Here is a 23713-nt window from a genome sequence, read left to right as displayed (position 1 = left end):
AAAAAAATACTTTCTATTGATAAATGAAGAAAATCCATATCTGTAAGAAAAAAAGCCTTGTCAGTAAGAAACCTTGCTGTCCACATGAAGCTCATAAAGAAGGAAGACCAAAGTGTGGGTACTTTGGTCCTTCTTAGAAGGAGTAACAAAATACTCATGGGAGCAAATATGGAGACAAAGTGTTGGACACAAACTGAAGGAGGGGACATCTGGAGAATCTTTCACCTAGATATCCATCCCATGTGCAGTTACCAAAGATAGACACTGATGTAGATGTCAGGAAGTGCATGCTGACAGGAGCCTAATGTAGCTGTGTCTTTAGAGGTCAGAGCTTGATATATTCAGAGGCAGATGCTCACAGCTAACCATTGAACTGATCAAGGGGTTCCCAATGGAGGATTTGGAATGAAGACTGAAGAAGTTGAAAGGGTTTGTGGTCCCATGAGGAGAGCAACAATACCAATCAATGAGAGCTCCCAGGGTCTAAACCACCAGCCTGGGAGCACTTATGGAGGGACCTATTTCTTCAGCTAAATATGTAGGGGAGGATGGTCTTATCAGGCATAGGTGGGAGAGGAGGTCCTTGGTGAAGACAAAGCTGGATGCCCCAGTATCGGGGAATTCGAGGTTGGGGAGGTGGGAGTAGGTGGGTGGGTGGGGGCACATCCTCAATAGAAGCAGGAGGAGTGGGGATGGGAGGGGGGTTCCTGGGTGGGGGGAGAATGGTGAAAGGGGATAACATCTGAAATGTAAATAAAATATCCAATAAAAAAATTTTTAAATAGAAAACAAAACAAAAAAAGAAAAGAAAAAAAAAGAAAAGAAGAAAAAAACCTGTCTCATGCTGAGAAGAATCTTGCCTGCTCTCTGTATTCTGTTATGCTCTGATCTCCTTTGTCTCTTCTCATCTCTCGATTATCAACATACCTAGTTCTTGTACTGGTTCAGGATATTAGATAACCTAGTATCTCAAGCATCTTTTTACAAAAGTTTACAATGCATTTAAACATAAATTCAAGTCAGAAAATTTAATGAGGATATAAAACATGTGTTTACATGTTTTTCCATTAAGAATAGTTATCTAACTAAACATTCTTTATCTTCATTAGCTCTGTACTTTTATTGAGGATTAAAATCAATACTTCTAATGTCAAATTGGGAAGCAAATGATCTGCTTAGCTTCTTATTAGTGTTGAAGTTCTGTATAGACAAACCCAGTCACTGTTATATCCTCTGTCCTTGAACCTACAATAAATTATTCATTCCCTTTTTGACCTTTATCTGACAACGCTGTCTAAGTTCTACTAAACTGATAGCAGTAAGTGCTTTGTCGGTGGAAAATAATTTTTTCAGAGATATTTCAGTATATACTAATGCTCAACTTTCAAAAGAAACATAACACGCATATTTAAGCATACATAATAGGACTTCACTTGCCTTTTTCATTGCACTTTATTGTGCTAACAACAAATTGGTACTTGTAGTATTTCAAATACAAAGTACAGTAATATCTCAAACTTCTTACCAGATTATTTCAACACATGATTTTTATTACTCATATTTTGTGTGTAATGAACAATCATTTTTCATAACCTGTTCCTTTGAATACAATATTTGGTTCTATAAGGATGCATTATTCTAGACATATGGGTATGTAGGAGGCAGCTGGCAGTATTTGGCCTGTAACTGACATATTTTGTTTGGGGTGCTTCCCATAAGAATATTTTTCTTATTACACATGGCAGGACAACTTGCTTGTTTCAGAGTAATAGCATGTTTGCAACAACCAATATTTTTGAACAAAAATCAGAAACAAGTTTAATTAGAGAGAGGGACGGAGAGAAAGAAGTTGTTCTCCCCAACAATTATTGGACCATATGAAATACTCCAGTGTAATCAACAAATTACTCAGTAATTCCTTAGGGGGAAGTCACTGAAGCTATAAAAGTAGAAATTATCTTAAAAATTCCATGTTAAGGAACAGATCAAATAATTAGACGAGAAGTCTTTTTCCAGGTAACAAAACCAAAACTTTTCCTGAGTGTGTGCTCAGTGCCAGTGGTAATGATTAGCTGCTGCTGTGGCCTTACTGGGTAGTGTAAGTGCTCATTTCTGATTCTGTGATTTTTTTTTCATGATATTCAGCAGTAGCCAGACCCATCTGCTCTATTTTTCATCTTTATTTTCTCTATCTACTACTAAATTAACAGAAAATATTCTCACACTCAGTATGAAAAATGACATGTTTTATTTCAGGTTGAAAACCATTTGTGTCTGCTTATTATTTTGTATGAAAAAATATAACAGAAAAGATGAGGAAACACTGATCTAAAAGCATAAACTGCATGGTAGGAGTTTTGTTTGTTTGTTTGCTTGTTTTATTTTGTGTTAGAGAGAAATTGGGGACATGAGTAGATTCAACATCCTTTCAAACACTTAGGTCTTTAGAGAGTGTAGATTTGTGTTGCTTCTCATCCATTCTGTAAATGAAGGTTTGTGTGAGACTGATTGCTAATTTTTTTAAATACTAACACATTGTTAGTATGAAAGGATTTTTAAATATTTCAGTCTGTGGTAGCAGCACAACACCATGTATTTCATTGTGGAAACTAATTTTTCTTGATCGTATTTTTAAAAGGTAAACATAAGCTCTCTGTATGAACAGTGAAGTATGAAATAGCAATACATTTCTTTCTGTTGAATTTAAATATAGCTAAGATAAAACATTTTTATCTCCTTTTAAATAGCAGATTATAGATTCTTATTAGGTGCAGCTTACAATGTTGTGTTTCGTGATTGCAAATACAACTGCAATAAGAACCAAAAGCAAGACCTAAACCCTGTATAACTCTGCATTTATTTACCGTTATGATCTGATATCTGTTCATCTATAAGGAAGCTGCATAGACAGGGACAAAGTGGGATAGTAGTAAGAATTTTTACCAGGTAGTAACATTCATGTAGACTGTTCTGTATGAAATGCAATTAATATCCACAATTTGTATGCATAATTGTGTAATTGTATTTACAAAGACAGCTGTCCTTCCAATTTCTGCTGTGAAGTGTGTTATTAAAAAGTTAAGGATATTGATGGTTATAATTTTTGACCTAAAATAATATATATTTTTTGATGTATTGTTCTGACATCATGCTGTACTTTGTAACCTGTACACTATTAACTGTATTTAGAAAATTTTCAGAAAATTGTGCTACAAAACATGTAGATATTTTTGTAGGTTATATTACACTGAGGATTCCATAAATAACTTTGACATTCATATACATGAATGTCATAAAAGTGATTATGAGTATATTATACATTACATTTAATATATTATATTTATATAAATTTAATATACATTTATCTTTATAATAATGCAATGTATTATTAGATGATGAATTACTGAATCTATTTTTCTTCTTTTAAGATATCATTCTTATAAATAAAAGGAGCTTTTATTAGCTTTAATTGTGTGACACCAAAGCCACACCAAAGTCTCTCTCTCTCTCTCTTTTTTTTTTTTTTTTTTTTACTAATTTTTAAAGATTTTCCATTATTCCCCCAGGATTTTGCCCAACAAAATTCTGATAACTTGCTTTACAAAAATTGGTTAATGAACATGAAATTTTATATTGGCATCAACAATATTTAGGATAATTTATATAAAGATAACTCACTCTGAAATATTATGAAAACTTAGAATCAAAATGACTGTTTAGTTTGGGTCAAGCCGCTAAAAGAAGGGCCAAGTTTAGCAACAGTCTCAGAATGATGACAAAATTCATCCTGATGATCAACACTAACTACCTGTTCAACAAATATTTACCACTAAAACCTGGCAAACCATATACACATACAGATAAACACATACATGCAAACACTCACACAGAAAAAGACTCACATATATAAAACTTCTGTCTAATTAAATTACCACCACCATTTAAAAATATAAATACATATTTTATGTTATCTTTGAAAATGACTTCTACATATCATGAAACAACTGACATATTTTGTGAGACTTTTTTCTTTCCAACTACAGAAAGAGACTTTTTCATAAAAGAGAATAGAAGGTTTTTTTTCTTATTTGTATCAACAATTTTATTCTGTCTTTACAATAGAAATGTAGATAAAGGATTGGAGAGGGACTCAGCAGGTAAAGGCACTTGCTGTTTTTACACAGTTGCAGGTTTGGTACTGAGCACCCACATGGTGACAGACAATTGTTTGTAGCTCTAGTTCAATGTCCTTGTCTGGCCTACAGGTATGTACAGAGTGCACATACATACATGTAACCACTCATACATATATAGAAAACTAAGTCTGAAAAACATAAAAGCAATTATATTCTAAACTACTGAATTAACATAAATAGTACAGCAGATTGGCAGTAGGTGGAAATACACTATTATGTCTATTAGGAATAAGCTTTGAAGGTATAAGCTTGTTTTTCTAAAAGCAGTTGGCTTCATTCCAGGTACTGCATAAAGCTATATAGAGTTTTAGATAAATCATGGACCCTTCGCAAACTTTATGTAAACAAATGGAGTATGGGTTCTAGGTTCTACGTTTCTGATACATTATCTGCATTATTTTTCATGTAATGAGATTTTTTTCTAAATTAAAATTTTAATGTTTAAATATTCTTTTATTTTGACCTGTAAATGTATTTGCACAGGTATTTATTTTATAACTATTTTATTATTTATTCCATCCAGATATCATAAACTATATATCTATTTTATTTATCTTTCCATTTTACAAAAAATATCTATTGATAATTCAGGTTGAGTTTTTCTTGGATGCAATGTGATATTCAATGCTTTATAATACCATTTTGGTATTACTTGTTAGTGGAAGTCTTTTTCACTGTATACTATAAATATCATTATAAATATAATACTATTATGTCTTAAGCAAAGTTCATGAATCTGCAGTTGTATATATCTTTTTAACAAAAGTATAAAGTGTACATTTTCAAGCACAAACACACATATACACAAACACATGAACATACAGAATTGTAATACATCATATTCTAAATATGTTGCATAATGAATATTTTATATGCCAAGTGTTCAAAAGCTATTCATTTTTGTTTGTTTGTTTGTTTGTTTTTATACAGGTGAATGAAGGAACACAATCTCACAGTAATGACTGAATTTATCCTAATGGGCATCAGTGACCGCTCTGATTTGAAGGCCCCATTATTTGGACTGTTCCTTGCCATATACATGATATCGATGGTAGGTAATTTGGGAATCATTGTTCTCACTACAGTGGATTCACGTCTACAAACACCCATGTATTTCTTTCTCAGACACTTGGCTATTACTGATCTCGGATATTCTACAGCTGTGGGACCAAAAATGTTGGAAAATTTTGTTGTAGATAAAAACACAATATCATTTAATCTTTGTGCTACACAGCTAGCTTTCTTTCTTGTCTTCATTGGTAGTGAGCTATTCATTCTCTCTGCAATGTCCTATGACCGCTATGTGGCCATCTGTAAGCCTCTACACTATACTGTTCTCATGTCACGAAAAGTATGTTGGGTTCTTATGGCAATGCCTTATCTCTACTGCACATTTGTGTCTCTTCTCATCACAGTGAATATTTTTACTTCATCCTTCTGTGGCTACAATATCATTAATCATTTCTACTGTGACTGTATTCCCTTGCTGTCTCTACTCTGTTCACATACAGAGGAAATTACATTTATTGTTAGGATCTTTGCAGCTTTTGATTTGATTGTGTCTCTCCTTATTGTTCTAGTGTCCTACCTGTGTATTCTCACAACAGTTCTTAGGATGAACTCTGCAGAGGGCAGGTACAAGGCTTTCTCAACATGTGGGTCCCACCTGACAGTGGTGACAGTGTTCTATGGTACTTTAATATTTATGTATGTGCAGCCTCAGGCCAGTCATTCCACTGACACTGACAAGGTGTCTTCCATTTTTTACACACTGGTTATACCCATGCTGAATCCTTTGATCTATAGTTTGAGGAACAAGGATGTAAAATTTGCTCTACACAGTACTTGGAGAAATATTTGTAAAATCTTCCCTTAGAGGTTTAATGCGATATGAATCCTATATAATAGGGAGAAATGTGAACCATCTCTAATAAGAAGGTAATAAAAGCATACAAGTATCAATCTATACATAAATATTATGCTTTTGATGAAGATTTAAATTTCCATGTATCATAAATACCTCACTAAACATTTATGAAAAGATATTGCCTTCCTTGAGAAGATGCAGTGTTTGTTATAATTATATACAAATCCAAATAGGTTTAAAAATTTTATAACACTAGAAGCTATAGTTGTATACTGTTTTTCACTTAGGAATAAAATATTGTGTGCTGTTTGTAAGTGCTATTTCCCATCTAAACAGTTTTTTTTTTCTGTTACTACATTTGTGATTTTGTACGTATTCTGATTATGAATGGTTACTCTGTTTGAAACTTCAAACACCCAAATTCTTACTTAAGCATTTGCTGTTAGGATCCTGGTTTGGCTGTCACCTGAGAGGCTCTGTCAGTACCTGACCAATACAAATGCAGATGCAGCAAACCATCTGACTAAGACCAAGGACCCCAATGGAAGAGCTAGAGGAAGGAGTAAAGGAACTGAAAGGGATTCAACCCCATAGGAAGAACAATATCAACTAACCAGACTACACAGAATTCCCAGGGACTAAACCACCAACCAAAGAGAAGAGTATACATGGAGGGATTCATGTCTCCAGCTGCATATTTAGCAGAGGATGGCCTTGCCTGTCATCAGTGGAAGGGGAAGTCCTTGGTCCTGTGGAAGCTTGATGCTCCAGCTTATGGGGATGCTAGAGAGGTGAGGCAAAAGTGGGTGAGTAGGTGGAGGAGTACTCTCATAGAAGCAAAAAGGAGAGAGGATGGGTTGGGGGTTTGTGAAGAGGAAACTGAGAGGGGGCCTCTCATTTGAAATGATTAATAAATATAAAATAATTAACAAAAATAGTCTATTAGCTATTATATGTTTGTACTCATTTGCCAAGATCACAGCTTTAAATTTAATATCAGGATTTTGTGGTCCAATATAGGAAGAATTTGAGTGAAGAAAATTTTATATTTTACACAATAGTGTTTCAGAAACTTTATTATTTTTGAGTAAAATTGTAAGTACCATAGCAACGATGATTTTGTTCAAAGATATTATGTGGTCTTAGCTTTATTCTATAAGAAGTGAGATATTGCTGATTCATTTAAACAATTATTAAAATATAGACAAAATTTATGAATAGAATCTTATTGTGAAAAATTGTTTCAAGAAATAATTCTTCTACCATTGCCCTCAAACAAGATTAAGGCAGCTAGATATCTGAACTCAAGTAAAAATCTAACGAAAAGATATTTCACATTCTTCAGAAATGCTTCTGGTTCAAATGACCATCTAAACAGATATATACCTTCTGACATTTTCAGAAACAAATCCCAGAAAATATTAAAGGCAATAATATGTGAAAAGTATAAGCAATGTTAATTGACTATCTAGTAATAATTTTAAATAGTAATACATGAAGTTTTATTTGAACATGAAATTCAGGTTTGGTTCAAATTTGTTTACCATTCATCACACAAAGAGATGTGGTTCTCCCGCCACAGCAACCCCCAGATACCCCAACACAGCTGAAAACCAGAATGTTAACCTAAAATCCTATCTCATGAAGATAATAGAGTCCTATAAGGAGGATATAAATAAGCAACTAAAAGAAATATAGGAATACACAGGGAAACAGGTAAAAGCCATTAAAGAAGATACAAATTGATCCCTTAAAGAAACATAGGAAAACACAATAATATAGGTGAAGAAATTGAACAACATGGTCCAATACCTAAAACTGGAAGTAGAAACAATAAAGAAAACACAAACAGAGGCAACCCTAGAAACAGAAAACTTTGGAAAGATGTCAGGAACTACACATGCAAACGTCAACAGCAGAATACAAAAGATAGAAAATATAATCTCAGGTGTAGAAGATATCTTAGAAGATATGGACAAAATGGTCAATAAAAATTCAAAACATCAAAATCTCCTAACCTAAATCATTCAGGAAATCCAGGAGACAATGAAAACATCAAATCTAAGAATAATTGAAACAGAAGAGAGCTAAAAGTCCCCAGCTCAAAGGACCTGAAAACATTTTCAGCAAAGTCATAGAAGAAAACTTCATCAACCTAAAGAAAGAAATGACCATAAATGTACAAGAAGCCTATAGAACATCAAATATATTGGACCAGAAAAGAAAATCATCTCATTACATATTAATTGAAACACTAAATTCACAGAACAATGAAAGAATATTAAAAGCTATAAGGAAAAATGGCCAAATGACATATAAGGGAAGAACTATCAGAATTATACTAGATTTCTCAACAGAGACCATAAAAGCCAGTGGAGTTTGGACAGAGGTCATGCAAACCCTAAGAGAACACAAATGCCAGCACAGGCTACTACAACCTGCAAAACTCTCAATCATTGTATATGGGGAATCTAAAATATTCCTTTACAAAACCAAATTTAAACAAGATCTATCTACCAATTTAGCCATAGATAGGTTCCTAGAAGGAAAACTCCAACACAAGGAGGATACCTACATGAAAGACAAAACACAATAATAACCATTTCACAACAAAACTGAAGGAAAGAATGACCTACAACAACAAACATAACAGGAATGATAAGTTGTCTGTCTTTAATATCTATCAATATCAACAGGCTCAATTCCCAAATTAAAATACATAAGCTAAGAGATTGAATACACAAGTAGGATCCAACATTTTGTTTGCTACAAGAAGCACACCTCAATAACAAAGATAGTTACTACAACAGAGTAAAAGGCTGGAAAAGTCTATCAAGAAAATGGTCCAAAAAAAACCTAAAACCAAAACCAAAACCAAAAACAAAAACAAAAACAAGCAGGAGTTAACATCCTAATATTCAATAAAATTAACTTTTGACCAAAAGCTATCAAGTGAGATAGGAAAGGCACTTAATACTTATCAAAGAAAAAATCCACCAAGGGAAAGTCTCAATTCTGAACATTTATTTTCCAAAGGCAAGGGAATCCAAATTCATAAAAGAAAATCTACTAAAGTTCAAAACACACATTGAACACCGTACCATAATAGTGGGAAACTTCAACACCCCACAGTCATCAATGGACAGGTCATTAAAACAGAAACTAAACAGAGACACAGTGAAACTAAATCATTCCATCAATCCTATCAGAAGACCACAGACTAAGACTAGACTTCAATAACAACAAAAACAAGAGAAAACTCATATATCCATGGAAACTGAACAAGTCTCTACTCAATGATAACTTGGTCAGGAAAGAAATAAAGAAATTAATGACTTCCTGGGATTCAATGAAAATTATAACACAGCATACTCAAACTTACGAGATACAAAGAAAGCATTGCTAATGGAAAAATTCATAGTCCTAGTGTTCACTTAAAGAAATATGAGAGTACCTACATAGCAAATTAGAAGCACACCTGAAATCCCTAGAAGAAAAAAGAAACAAACATATCTAAGAGGAATAGACAGCAGGAAATAGTCAAACTAAGGGCTAAAATCAACGAAATAGAAATAAACAGAACAATACAGGGAACCAAGAAAAACGAAAGCTGCTTCTTGGAGAAAATAAATAAGATACATAAACTCCAAGCGAAATTAACTACAGAGCAAAGAGTAAGTATTCAAATTAACAAAATCAGAAATGAAAAGGGAGACATAACAATAGAAACTGAAGAAATTCAAAAAAATCATCCGATCCTACCACAAAAACCTATATTCATCCAAATTGGGAAATATAGATGAAATGAACAATTTTTCTAGAGAGTGACCAGGTACCAAAAATTAAATAAAGAGCAGGCAAACTATCTAAACAAGCCCATATCCCCTAACAAAATAGAAGAAGTCATCAAAAACCTCCCCCAACACCTCCCAAAAAGCCCAGGGTCAGATGGCTTTAGTGCAGAATTCTACCAGAACTTCAAAGAAGAGCTAATACCAACATTCCTCAAATTATTCCATAAAATACAAACAGAAGGAATATTCACCTCATTCATTCTATGAAGCTACAAATACTCTGATGCCCAAACCACACAAAGACTCAACAAAGAAAGAGCAATTCAGACCAATTTTGCTTGTGAATACCTATGCAAAAATACTCAATAAAATTCTAGCAAACCTAATCCAAGAACATATCAAAATTATTCTTCACCATGAACAAGTAGGCTTCACTCCAGGTATTCAAGGTTGGTTTAATATATAAAATCCATTAACATAATACACTATATAAACAAATTCAAAGGAAAAAAAATCACATGATCATCTATTATTAGACACTGAAAAAGCCTTTGACAAAATACAACACCCCTTTATAGTAAAAGTATTGGAGAGATCAGGAATACCAGGTCCATACCTAAACATAATAAAATCAGTATACAGCAAATTAACCACCAATATCAAATTAAATGGAGAGATGCTTGAAGCAATCCCTCTCAAATCAGGGACAAGAAAAGGATGCCCACTCTCCCCACATGCATTCAATATAGTATTCAAAATTCTAGCTAGAGCAATAAGACAACAAAAGGAGATGAAGTATTATAAATTGGCAAAGAAGTCCAGGTATCAATACTTGCAGATGATATGATAGTATAATAAGTGTCTCCAAAATTTCTATTAGAGAACTTCTACAGCTGACAAACAACTTTACCAAAGAAAGTGCACAGATATAAAATTAATTCAAACAAATCAGTAGTCTTCCTTTATACAAATGGTAAATGGACTGAGAAAGAAAATAGGAAAACAATACCCTTCACAATATTCAGCAATAATATAAAATATCTTGGGGTAACTCTAACTAAACTGGTAAAAGGTCCATAAGACAAGGATTTCAAGTTCATCATGAAAGAAATCAAAGAAGACCTCAGAAAATGGAGAGATCTCTCATGCTAGTGGATTGTTATGTTTAACATAGTAAAAATGGCCATTCTACCAAAAGCAAGCTAAAGATTCAATGCAATTCCCACTAAAATTCCAACACAATTCTTCAAAGACATGACAGATAAATTCTCAAATTCATACAGGAAAACAAAAAAGCTAGGATAGGGAAAACAGTTCTTAACAATAAAAGAACTTCTGCGGGAATCACCATTCCTGATGTCAAGCTATACTACAGAGCAGTAGTGATAGAAACTGCATGGTGTTGGTATAGAGACAGACTGCTTGATCAATGGAATAGAACTGAAGACCCAGAAATAAAATCACACACTTATACACACTTCATCTTTGACAAAGAAGCCAAAAATATACAATGGAAAAGAAGAAGCATCTTCAATAAATGGTCTAACTGGTGATTGTTATGTAGAAAAATGAAAATAGATCTATATTTGTCACCTTGCACAAAGCTCAAGCCCAAGTAGATCACAACATGAAAATAGATACAGTGAATCTAATAGAAGAGAAAGTAAGAAAAAGCCTCAAACTCATTGGCACTGGGTGTGTGTGCAGATTTCCTAAACAGAACTCCAATGGCTCAGACTCTAAGATTAAGAATTGATAAATGAGATCTCCTGAAAGTGAAAAAATCTTCTGCAAAGGACATAGTCAACAGGAAAAATCTACAATCTAGAGTTTGGAAAAAAAAAACTTCACTAACCCCAGATCTGATAGATGGCTAATATCTAAAATATATAAAGAACTCAAGAAGCACACCTCCAAAAATACCGAACAATCCAATTTTAAAAAAATGGTATATACAACTAAATAGAGAATTCACAACAGAAGAACCTGGCTGAGAATATGATCAGGTATTGGGGGTATAGGAGTGAATTCCTGAGGGCCAGCAGAATAAATGGAAATATGAAACCTTGGGCAGTGGGAGGTGGGGTGGGGGGGGTCTCTAGAAATGTACCAGAGACCTGTGAGTCGAAAGACTCTTGGGATGCAAAGGGAGGAATCTGAGATGAAATGCTGAACAGTAGGGAAAGGGAACCTGTAGAGTCAGACAGGGCATCAAGCGGAGGGATGGGGTTAACATCCCACAGTCAAAAGGTCTGACTCAGAATTGTTCCTGTCTGAAATTGCAGAGACAAAAATGGAGAACATGAGAGAAAGGAGATCCAATTACAGGCCCAAATTGATATCCAGCTCAAGGGAAGGCTCCAAGGCTTGACACTATAAGTAATGCTATGGCATGCTTACAGACAAGAGCCTAGCATGGCTGTTCTCTGAGAGGCCCAACAAGCAGCTGAAAGAGTCAGATGCAGATATTTACACCCAACCAATGGATTGAAGTCGGGAACTGCTGTGGTTGAATTAGAGAAAAGCTGAGAGAAGCTGAGGCGGAGGGGAACCCCATAGAAAGACCGGGAATCTCAACTAATCTGGACTCCTGTGATCTCTCACATACTGACCCACCCACCAGACAGCATACACTAGCTTGTATGAGGCCCCTGACACATATATAGTAGAAGACTGTTAAGTCTGCCCTCATTGATAGAAGAGTCATTTAACCCTCTAGAGACCTGAGCCCCTAGGGAGTGGGGAGTACTTGTAGGGAGCAGATGGGGGTACGGTGGTGGGGAGATCCTCCTGAAGATAGGGGAGGAAGAATAAGATGAGGAACTGCAGGAGGGTGGACCAGGAGGAGAATAAGGACTGTACTTTATCTTCTCCAACTAGTGGTTATGTCTATCTCACAGAACTTATAGATGAAATGCTTCATTTTCTAAAAGCATCAAAAAACCCATAATAATGTAGATAATATCATTATTATTACTGTCAGATACTTCTCTTTTAAGTATCACGTAATCCACAGAAGTGTATATGTTTACTTATGTATTTGATGCTACATGAAGCAAAGATATACATATGTGCTGCCAAGGTTTATGTTAACTTTCAACAATATATACACATCCAAGCAGAGGGAATATCAATTGGAAAAATGCCTCCATAAGATTGGGCTTTAGGCAAGCATGTGGAGATTTTTCTTAGTGATTGATTGACGAGAGACCAGTCCACTGTGAGTGTTATCACACCTTGTCTGATAGTCCTAGAAGGAGCAATCCAGTTGACTATATCCCTTCATGGCCTCTGCATGCTCAGCTTGTTCCTCTAGATTCTTTACCTGACTTCTTTCTATGGTAGACTTTAAATGAAGAACTAGAATTTTGTGGACATGTAAGCTAAATAAAATCTTCCCTTTTCAACATACTTTTCATCATGGTGTTTTATCACAGCAAAAGTAATCCTTACTAAAACAACACACATACATACAGACACACACACACACACACACACATACACCACAGCACACTTACATATGTAAACAAATAATTTATTTGATATACTTAAATGATAATTTTTAAATTAAAGTGTTTTCAGTTTTAAATTGCATAATAGTTGTATCACAATGGCTTTTACAATGCTGTATAATCCAAAGGAAAATAAGCATAATGAATCACTTCTTCCAAAACACCATGCCATCTCACTTGCATTTGTGGTGCCTTTTTGTTCAATTAACTGGTTCTTTTCTTAGGTATGAGCACCCACACAATGGGTAACAACTTTTTTGAATTGCGGTTCCAGAGAATCTGAAGTCAACTTCTGGCCTCCAAGAGCATTGATCTCTCTTATGTAAGGTTAAAAACACATACAAATATAATCAAGTTAAAAAGAAAACCTTAATCTCAGTTAGTGTACAATGGCTGTTTGATTATGATTCCCTCCAGAACTATTTAATGTTGCTTCTAGGGTCATCTGTATACAATTAAAAGATTGCTTTTGTCAATAAGTTTAAGAAGAGTTTCATTCTACTTCTTCATCTTCTTTTATTAATCTTTTTTTTTCTTTTTTTTAATTTCTTTTTTTTTTGAACATGAAATGCTTTTTTATAGCATGTTTTACAAGGGGAGGGGGTAAGAGGGTCCAGGTGGTGGAAAAGTACAAAATCTTCTTGGCCTGTGCCTTGAAACATGTCATGGTCTATATGGTACACTGCCTTGAATTATGATCTACCTGCAGTTCTTCAGAAGATATGGTACACTGCTTGAGTTATGGTCTCCCTGCTATTCTTAAGAAGACATGGTACTCTGCTTTGAGTCTATCTGCAGTTGCTAAGCAGGATCTTGCAGTTGCCAAACTTCAGAGGACATTGTGCAGGTGGGGAAAGGTAGGGGGTAAGGGTAAGGGCGAGGGTCCTGGCTTCTGGCATCTCCCCCTTCTCTGTTTAGTTAGAGAAGGCGTCTTATGTTCAATCCCAACTATGTGAGTTTTGAATTTGGATGTCTAATTATGGGGGGTCTTAGACAAGTTCACAACCCCAAAACACTGATGTGAGACGAGTCACATCGATGGTCGAAGGCTTTAGGCTGTCGACGATGGGCAACGTCAAGGGACTCTGATGTGGGTGAAAGGAGGGTGAGAGCCCTGTCTTAGGCCATGTAGGCTGCACCCACTCCCAGCACCACGCACTCCTTTTCGGCTGCATTGGGTGGGCCCCTGGGAAGTGGACCTACAATAATCCCGTCATTGGGCTAACTCACAGCCATCCATTTACATGGAAACTGAACAACACCCTACTCCTTGATAATCAGGTAAGGGAAGAAATAAAGAAAGAAATTAAAAACTTTTTAGAATTTAATGAAAATGATGACACATCATACCAAAATTTATGGGATACAATGAAAGCAGTGCTAAGAGGAAAATTCATAGCTCTAAGTGCCTACAAAAAGAAACTGGAGGGAGCATACACTAACAGCTTGACAGAGCACCTGAAAGACCTAGAACAAAAAGAAGCTAATACACCCAAGAGGAGTAGAAGGCAGGAAATAATTAAACTCAGGGCTGAAATCAACCAAATTGAAACAAAGAGAACTATCCAAAGAATCAATAAAACCAGGAGCTGGTTCTTTGAGAAAATCAACAAGATAGATAAACCCTTAGCTAGACTAATCAGAGGGCAGAAAGACAGTATCCAAATTAATAAAATCAGAACTCAAAAGGGGGACATAACAACAGAAACTGAGGAAGTTAAAAAAATCATCAGATCCTACTACAAAAGCCTATATTCAACAAAATTGGAAAATTTGGATGAAATGGACAAGTTCCTAGACAAATACCAGTTGCCAATGTTAAATCAGGACCAGATAAACCATCTAAACAGTCCCATAACCCCAAAAGAAATAGAAGCAGTCATTAAAAGTCTCCCTACAAAGAAAAGCCCGGGACCAGACGGTTTTAGTGCAGAATTCTATCAGACCTTCAAGGAAGACCTAATCCCAATTCTTTTCAAACTATTCCACAAAATAGAAACAGAAGGTACACTACCCAACTCATTCTTTGAAGCCACAATTACACTCATACCTAAGCCACACAAAGACCCAACAAAGAAAGAGAACTTCAGGCCAATCTCCCTTATGAACATTGATGCAAAATTACTCAATAAAATTCTAGCGAACCGAATTCAAGAACACATCAAAACAATTATCCATCACGATCAAGTTGGCTTCATCCCAGGAATGCAGGGTTGGTTCAATATTTGGAAATCCATCAATGTAATCCATTATATAAACAAACTCAAAGAAAAAAACCACATGATCATCTCACTAGATGCTGAGAAAGCATTTGACAAAATTCAACACCCCTTCATGATAAAAGTCTTGGAAAGGTCAGGAATTCTTTTATTAATCTTAAGATTTACTCTATTGACGTAATCATTTTGTGAACATACTGTGTCTCTAAGGAATTCTTTTTCATCACTAGAGAAGACAACTTAATCAATAAACACTGCAAAAGGATATCTTTCTTGAATTATTTTGATAAATTTAACACTGGTACAATTGTGTTCTTTTCTTGGAAAGCTTTCTTTGTGATATCACCAGCGTGAAAATAATAGGTATATGGCCCCAGGTCCAGGTTTCTATGTGAACAGTCTATTGCATCTGTGGTAGAAAAAAACCAAACTGCCTGTAAGGGTAAAAATAGTATATGACAGTATTTCTCATTTGATTCTGGTGTTTAAGTTGTTCAAAATGCAAATCTTTCTTTCTTTCAGTTTTTAAATTTATTATTGAGATTAAAATATAGGTAGATTTTTTTTTTAGATTTGCTCTTTTTTAATTGGATATTTTATTTATTTACATCTCAGATGTTATCTCCTTTCATCATCCCCGGCCTGAAACTCCCTATCCCATCCCCTCTCCTCCTGCTTCCATCAGCTTGTGTCGCCACCCACCCACTCACTTCCATCTCCCTGTCCTTGAATTCCCCCACACTGGGGCATCTAGCTTTCTCTGGACCAAGGACCTCCTCTCCCACCATGCCTGACAAGGCCATCCTCCACTACATAGACAACTGGAGCCATGGGTCCCTCCATGTGTGTTCCCAGGCTGGTGGTTTAGGCCCTGGGAGTTCTGGTTAGTTGGTATTGTTGCTCTCCCCATGGGGCTGCAAAATCCTTCAGCTCCCTCAGTCTTCTCTTTAACTCCTCCATTGGAAACTCCCATGACCAGTTCAATAGTTAACTGTGAGCATCCTGTTTTCTACCTCTGAACATGTTCACATATTACTTTTCTTACTCAAGAAGGCTTGAAACATACATCTTAGCATTCTTCTTCAGGTGTGTTTAGAGAACAATGTTGCTAGGACTTCATGCTTATAACTTCTCTGACATATCTAGGTGATTACTTCGCATTACAAATATCATGTTTCTATCTAATCACTTAACTATCTATTTATCTATCATATATATATATGAAAAGAGGCAAGAGACCATGAACTTGAGAGAGTGAGATAGAGACAGACAGTAAGAAAGTACATAAATACATAAGAGGTGTGGAGAGAGAGAAGACAAAAAAAGGACTATATAATTATAAAATAAAAAATATGATTAAAATAAATGTTGAGAAATAAAAAACAGAACACATGCAGCAAGATGTCAGAGAGTCTGTGAATTGAGTCAGTGTGTGTATAACTTGAATATCACACAAAGTGGCTCAAGAAGCCATTGTGTGGATTTGTTAATTAAAGACTAAGAATAATGGTGATTGGAAGATGTACTGTTATTCTGGTCTTGTGAGTGTAGCTTCCTTGTCATTTCTAAGAGACAAAATCTTACAGAAGACTTCCTGTTATCTTTGATTTTACAATATATCCACCCCATTCCTTCACTAAGTTGGTTGAGCCTTAAGCACAGGAGTTGTGTTGTAAATGTATCCACTGTGGCTTCTAGTCCATGATATATATTGTTCGCTGTACTTGAACCACCTTTGGTTTTCTGTGAAAGCCTGTGTCTGATATAGAAAGAAAGCTCTTTGATGATAGGTGAGAGTTAAATTTACTTATAGAAGGAAGAAGGCCTGGATAAAGAGGTTCATGGAGATTCATTGAGTTAGACTTTGTAGAAGGAGATGGAAGAACTGGCTTGGTAGAGTGGTTTAATTCTCAAACTCTTTTTCAAGTAATAACTGTGTGAGCTCAATTGTTTTTGAACCCCACCCTCTGCCACTGATATCGTTATATAGCCAGAGACCTCCCATTCATATCAACTGTATAAATCCTCTTTATGGCAAAAAAGTTCATGTATTCAAACTTTTGAATTACTATACTTAATAGCTGACTGTTATTATGTGTCTACATAGGTGTCAAGCTATGCAAAATCAAATTACTTTTGATCTATAAATTCTGTCATATACCTTAAGATTCATTCCTTTTTATTTCACTTTACTTCTCTTATCTCAGTAAATACCTCTAAATATCTAGAGCACATGATCTATATTACGCTTCACTTGTTCAACAATTCTGGCACTTCAAAGTCCAACATTTGCAGACTATATCTGTCTTTCCTAAATTGCATAAACACCTAGCACTTATTTATCCACTTGGGTAATTCAAAGGGGACCAATAATACTATTATAGACTATGAATTACATGACTTATAATTCCAAACTATTTCTTAACTTTCTGGGAAATTAATCAACAGATTCCTAATCATAGGTCATCCCATCATAAATACTTCTTCAGTAGCCACATCATTCCTGTGCATCACAGGATAAACTTTCTCTCTCTCTCTCTCTCTCTCTCTCTCTCTCTCTCTCTCTCTCTCTCACTTTCTTTCTTTCTGAAATAATTTTCACTGGGCCAACTGGATCCATCTCTATGCAACATTACCATTACTATGAGACCTATCTCTTATCAAGTATTCCATGGGTCAGCTACTGAGCTTTAACCACTGCTAACGGAAGTTCCTCCTATCAGTTATTTATATGGCCCTTTATCCATGTTGTCATTCTGTAGACCATATCTTACCAGCTCTTAAGAATGTCAGGAACACCCCAATTTCTGAACAGGCCTTTTCTTGTGGCTACCAATAAATCTGTGAAAAGTAGAATAAAATAAATCTAACCCCTTCCTTAAAACTTTCTCATCCTATTACCTGGATACAGACAAACATTAACTGTTCATTTTAAATGTTTCAGTGCTAGCTCTATTTCCTCAGTTCACTACCTTTGGTCAGAAAAAAATGAGCAAAAATTTATACATTAATCAATTCACTGATGTCTTTTCATTTAAACTTACCACATGCCTTTTTTTTTATTGTGCCTTTACCTATCTTTGTCTTCCCACCAATTGTACTGAGACTTATACTCCAAATGCAGAAAAATCTATTGATAGCCAAAGCTTTCTAGTTGCCTTTATTGACCACACAGGTAAAAGGAAAATTTTATTATCTCCTTTATTAATTCTTTTCTCCCTATGGTCTTAGTGACAAGATCATTTTCTGGCAACCTCAAGCAACCCAGATGTCCTTCATTTGAAGATTTGTGAATTTTCACAATGGAAATAAATTTACAGGGAAATAGAAAATGAAAGACTTAACAAGGCAACTGAGACCAAGAAAAACAAACGTAGTGTATATTCACTTATAAGTAGATATTAGCTGTTAAGTACAGAATAATCATGCTAAATCCACAGACCCAGGGAAGCTATGTTACAAGGAGGGCTCTAGACAGGATACATGGGTCTCCTTAGGTAGGGGAAATCAAATAGATTTTGTAGGTAGTTTGGGGGTGAGTGGGAATGGAAACAGGAGTGATCATGAAAGTGTACAGGATGAGATGACAAGAATAGGTGGGCGTTTAAGAGACCAAGTAGAAGCCTAGGGCAGTGGAAACTTCCTGGAACCTATTAGGGTAGCTCTAGCAAGAACTTCTAGTAATAAAGGATATGGAGCCTGAACTGGGCATCTGCTGTAGCTCCTAGTGATGGGACTGAAACACTAACTCATCCATAAACCCTTTGAACCACATTTGTCCTGCCTGCAAGGTATGCTGGTGTAATGATGGCTTGTGGGAGTAAAGAGCACTTGTGGGAATGGCTAACCAATGACTAATCTAACTTGAGGCTCAAGATATGAGATACAGTCTATACCATAACTTATCTGCACGGTCAGCAACTGGAAGCTGGATGGCTCAGACACCTAGGGTAGAACCAAACCCTACTTGGGAAAAAAATGTCAGTTAAATGATCTTTAATGGTAATATACTATTCTCTATTTTCTTATACTCACAGATAGGTCCTAGACTAATTGCCATGAGATAGGCTTCCTCTAGAACGTGTTAGAAGCAGAAACAGAGCACTATACTCAAACATTAGGAAGATCTCAAGGAACCCCACAGAAAGGAAGGGGAACAATTATAGGATCCAGAGCAGTCAAGGATACCAAGAGAACATGACCCACAGAATCAACTAAGCAAGATTCATAAAGGCTCACAAAGAATGAAGCAGCACCCGTTGAGCCTCCAAGGGTCTGCATTAGGTCTTTTGCAAACCTTCTGTGGTTGTTCAGCTTGGGATGTATGTGGGACTTCTAACAGTGGAGTGTCAGTTCTGTTTTGGCGTGATATTGGAACTCTTTGTTTCTTAGTGGGTTTCTTTGTCCGGCCTTGTTATGAGGGCTGGCGCCTATTCTTATTTCATCTTGTTATGTTGTATTCAATTCATGCCTCTGGGAGCTTTTCTATTTTCTGAAGGGAAACAGAGGTTCAGTAAATCTCAGGAGAGAGGGGTGAAAAGGGCAAATAGGAGGAGTGGAGAGAAAGGAAACTGGAGGATCTTGGAGATATGGAGGTAGGGGAGACTGATTTGGGGATGTATTATATGAGATAAGAATAAATAAAATAATAAATTAATAAAAATCACTGAATACCAATAGACAAGCTAATGTGCTAACATGGGAATGGAGAAGCTCAAAGAACCTTAAACGCAGATGAAAAAATAAAAACAAACTAACGAAAACTAAGGAATGATGAAGTAGGAAAAATAGAACACTCTTCTATAAGTAATAAGTACTTGTTTGGTTATACTGCCAAGTGGCTAGCCCTGAAATCAAATGTATACAAATATATGTATGTGTATCATGTAAACATTTGTATACACATACACACACACACACACTATATATATATATATATATATATATATATATATATATATATTCTTTCTTTTTATGAATCCATGTTTCTTGTTTTCAAAATCAAAATAAACAGAAAGTAATAAAAATATACTTTTGGGACAGAGAAGCTTGGTTTCAGATGAAAACCTTAGAATACCATTGCCCTTTAGATCCTAAGCAGAGAGGACTATAAACAAGACAGGAACATCACCCAGCACTGAGTCAGTGGCTGCCCCAGGGAGCTGGACAGTGGTGACACTTTGTTTATCCAGTTGATCTGTGATTCCTATTTCATAGTCTACAGTACAGCTTCTGTAACTTGTCATGTAGCCTTGATCATTTACTAATGAAAGCAAGTGCAGTACATGCCTCTAACTCAAAAAGCTTTAAGAAAAAAGCTTTTCTTTCTGGGAGCCTAAAACTGTTTTAGAATTGACCTGGGCAGTTGGATCTATTAAAGACTATACACTCAAAAGACAGCTCTATCCTCACTTCTCTATTGAACTTCATCTCCTCTCTCTCCTAAAAATTTAAATGAATAAAAACTAATAGCATGTAGTGTAAATCCACTATTTTTGTAAATTTATTTTACTATACTTAATACTTAAGATAGTCACTTCACATTCATTATTTCAAGTGTGACATACAGGTACACAGATTTGAAGCAAACTTTTGATTATTTTTTCTTTTTCCTAAATGAGTTAGTGTATTTTTTATTAGTCACTTGTTTTTCCACTACCACTTTCTGCAGTGATCACTCAGTACCAGATTGTACAATTTTAAGTATTTTAGATATGTTTGGACTTGGTAGTATTTGTCCTGTGGCTGGTTCCTACAATTCCTATAATTTCCTGCCATGTTTTCCAGTTTCATGGTATGGCTGGATAATGCACATAGTATATGCACTGTGTCCACTCATTCATCAATGACTATTTGTTTCAACTTTTTAGTTATTTAGAATACTGCTACAGGAAATGTCAGAATGCTAATATCTCTTTGAGACCAAAATGGTAATATTTTAAATTACAACCCAGAAGTAAGTTTGCTAATTCCTTTACTTAATACATAATTCAAACATAATTACAAATTCTCCCTTAATTAATGAACAACCTTCAAGCAAATCAGTATGCATGACAATACTTTAGGGATAATGAACAAATAGCTTACAACTCCACAGGGATTATTTCTAAAATTCAAATATAATTCATAAATCATGCCAGAGAATCCAATAAAAGAAGCACATGGGAGAATGAAGAGCAATGTTTTCTTGCAGGTAAGAAGGCTACTTGCATTGTTCCATGCCATCATAATCACTCTGCTCTGATTTTGTCATATGACGTAGAAGACTATTTTTGGATTCTTTTCTGTCACTCCTTCACCATCATATCTGAGGAACAGTAGTAGCGGGCCCTCTCCTTTCCTCATATTTTCTCTATTGGTTAGAGATTACATGTTCATATGTATATTTGCAACACTAAATTGATTGCAAATATTTCCTTAGAAAATGTATTTTACATATATTTACTTTACAGTTAATACATTGTAAAATAAGAGGGGAAGTGAAACACAAGTAAAGGAACTGCAATTTTTAATTCAGAAGTGAGTGGAAAATATGAGTAAATTATTTCATATACTTCTAAATATTAAGGATTTTAGAGTATCAAAATCTTCTATGATGCTCTTTTTTAGCTTGTTAATCTCTGAGTAAGATTTTATTTATCTGTTTTAAGGCAAAAGTCAGTTGTCATGTCTTATCAACTGTGTATATGTGTATGTGAAATGGCATTAGAGACCACATTTTTTTAGTTAGAATAAAATTATCATTTAACAGGGCAATATGATGGAAATAGTCCATGGTAATTATTAGCATATCAAATATTCAGTGATGGTATTGCTGGGTTAAAAAGCAATGAGTCTTGTTACACTGAACTAAAAAAATAATGCAAAACCCATGTTTGTCATTCCAATTACTGCATATGTTTCATAATGTTTTAACCTGATATATTTTAAATTCATTACTAGAAATATATCTTGCCGGGACAGCACTGGGGTAACCACTGTAAACACATTGAGATCAAGTGAGTATAATTTACATGTAACATGCTTCACAGATATGTGCATATATAGTAAAATGGTATGATTTCTTTAGATATGGAATTGTCTTGTTTAATTTTTTCATGGCATGAATGATGTAGAGAGAGGGAGAATTTTCATGTGTTATGATCTACTGAACTCATTCTTCATTTAACTATCATTTTACTATTATCATATGAAATATATGTTTGCAAAGCACAATATTTATTAAGAATATTCACACATTCAGCTGTACCACCTGTAGGTATAAGACATTTAGAGACCTTTATGATTTTTTTTTTTGGTTCTCTTTCGTTTGAAACAATGTCTCCTAGAACTCAGGTTTGCTTCAGACTTGCTTGATAGTTGTTTATGTCTTTGAGCTTCTTATTCTTCCTGTTCCTACTGCCATAATAGTAGAATTATAGGGATGTACTACATACTTTAGAAAATGCTAGGAAACTAACCCAGGTATTGGTGAATGATATTGAGCTATATCTCATCACATACTTCTTTATAACATGGCCAGTTATGGGAATGTGGAGATGATGCAGCAGCTAAGAGTACTTAGTGCTCTTACAGAATGTGGGATTACATTTACATCTTTATATTTCTCTTTTATTCTAATATATATATATATATATATATATATATATATATTCTAATATACATATATACATTAGATCTATGATAGATATATATCAGTAATTTGCATCTAATATTTAATCTATGTCACAGTATTTCTTAGTGAAGGCAAAAGTTGTTGATAAAATCATTGTTTGGAGCTAGAACTTTTATAGAATACATCATATACAAGCTTTATTATTAACAAGTCATTGTATACTTCATTTCATCTCTAAGTTGAGCTACTGAAGTATGTTTTATATCAGTGAAATTACCTTGCATGAGAAACATAGTCTGCTATTTTGATATATTTATATATATATATGTATATATATACATATATGGGGTGAGGGGGTGAGGGGAGGGGTCTATTTAGAAATAACTATTAGTTTCAATATATTATGTATATGACAATATTGCATTATAAAAATCACCTTATTATGACATTGAATGACATCGAAATTGATTTAAATGTTCCTACCCAGAATAAATTGAGTAATGTGACTGC

The 23713-nt window shown here is 34.9% G+C and overlaps 1 protein-coding gene across 1 annotated transcript; it reads left to right on the top strand.

The window, feature by feature from the left end:
• The first annotated feature begins 5130 nt into the window (after positions 1–5130).
• Positions 5131–6072, top strand: LOC114631040 (olfactory receptor 8K3-like). Its single transcript, XM_028779346.1, has one exon. It carries the CDS (start codon positions 5131–5133, stop codon positions 6070–6072), a length of 942 nt encoding a protein of 313 aa, XP_028635179.1.
• Positions 6073–23713: the final 17641 nt, after the last annotated feature.

The sequence above is a fragment of the Grammomys surdaster genome, unplaced genomic scaffold (genome assembly GCF_004785775.1).
Source record: "Grammomys surdaster isolate TR1022 unplaced genomic scaffold, NIH_TR_1.0 350, whole genome shotgun sequence".
Taxonomy (NCBI): Eukaryota; Metazoa; Chordata; class Mammalia; order Rodentia; family Muridae; genus Grammomys; species Grammomys surdaster.
The sequence above is the reverse complement of the archived record's forward strand: the minus strand, read 5'-3'. Positions and strand labels throughout refer to the sequence as shown.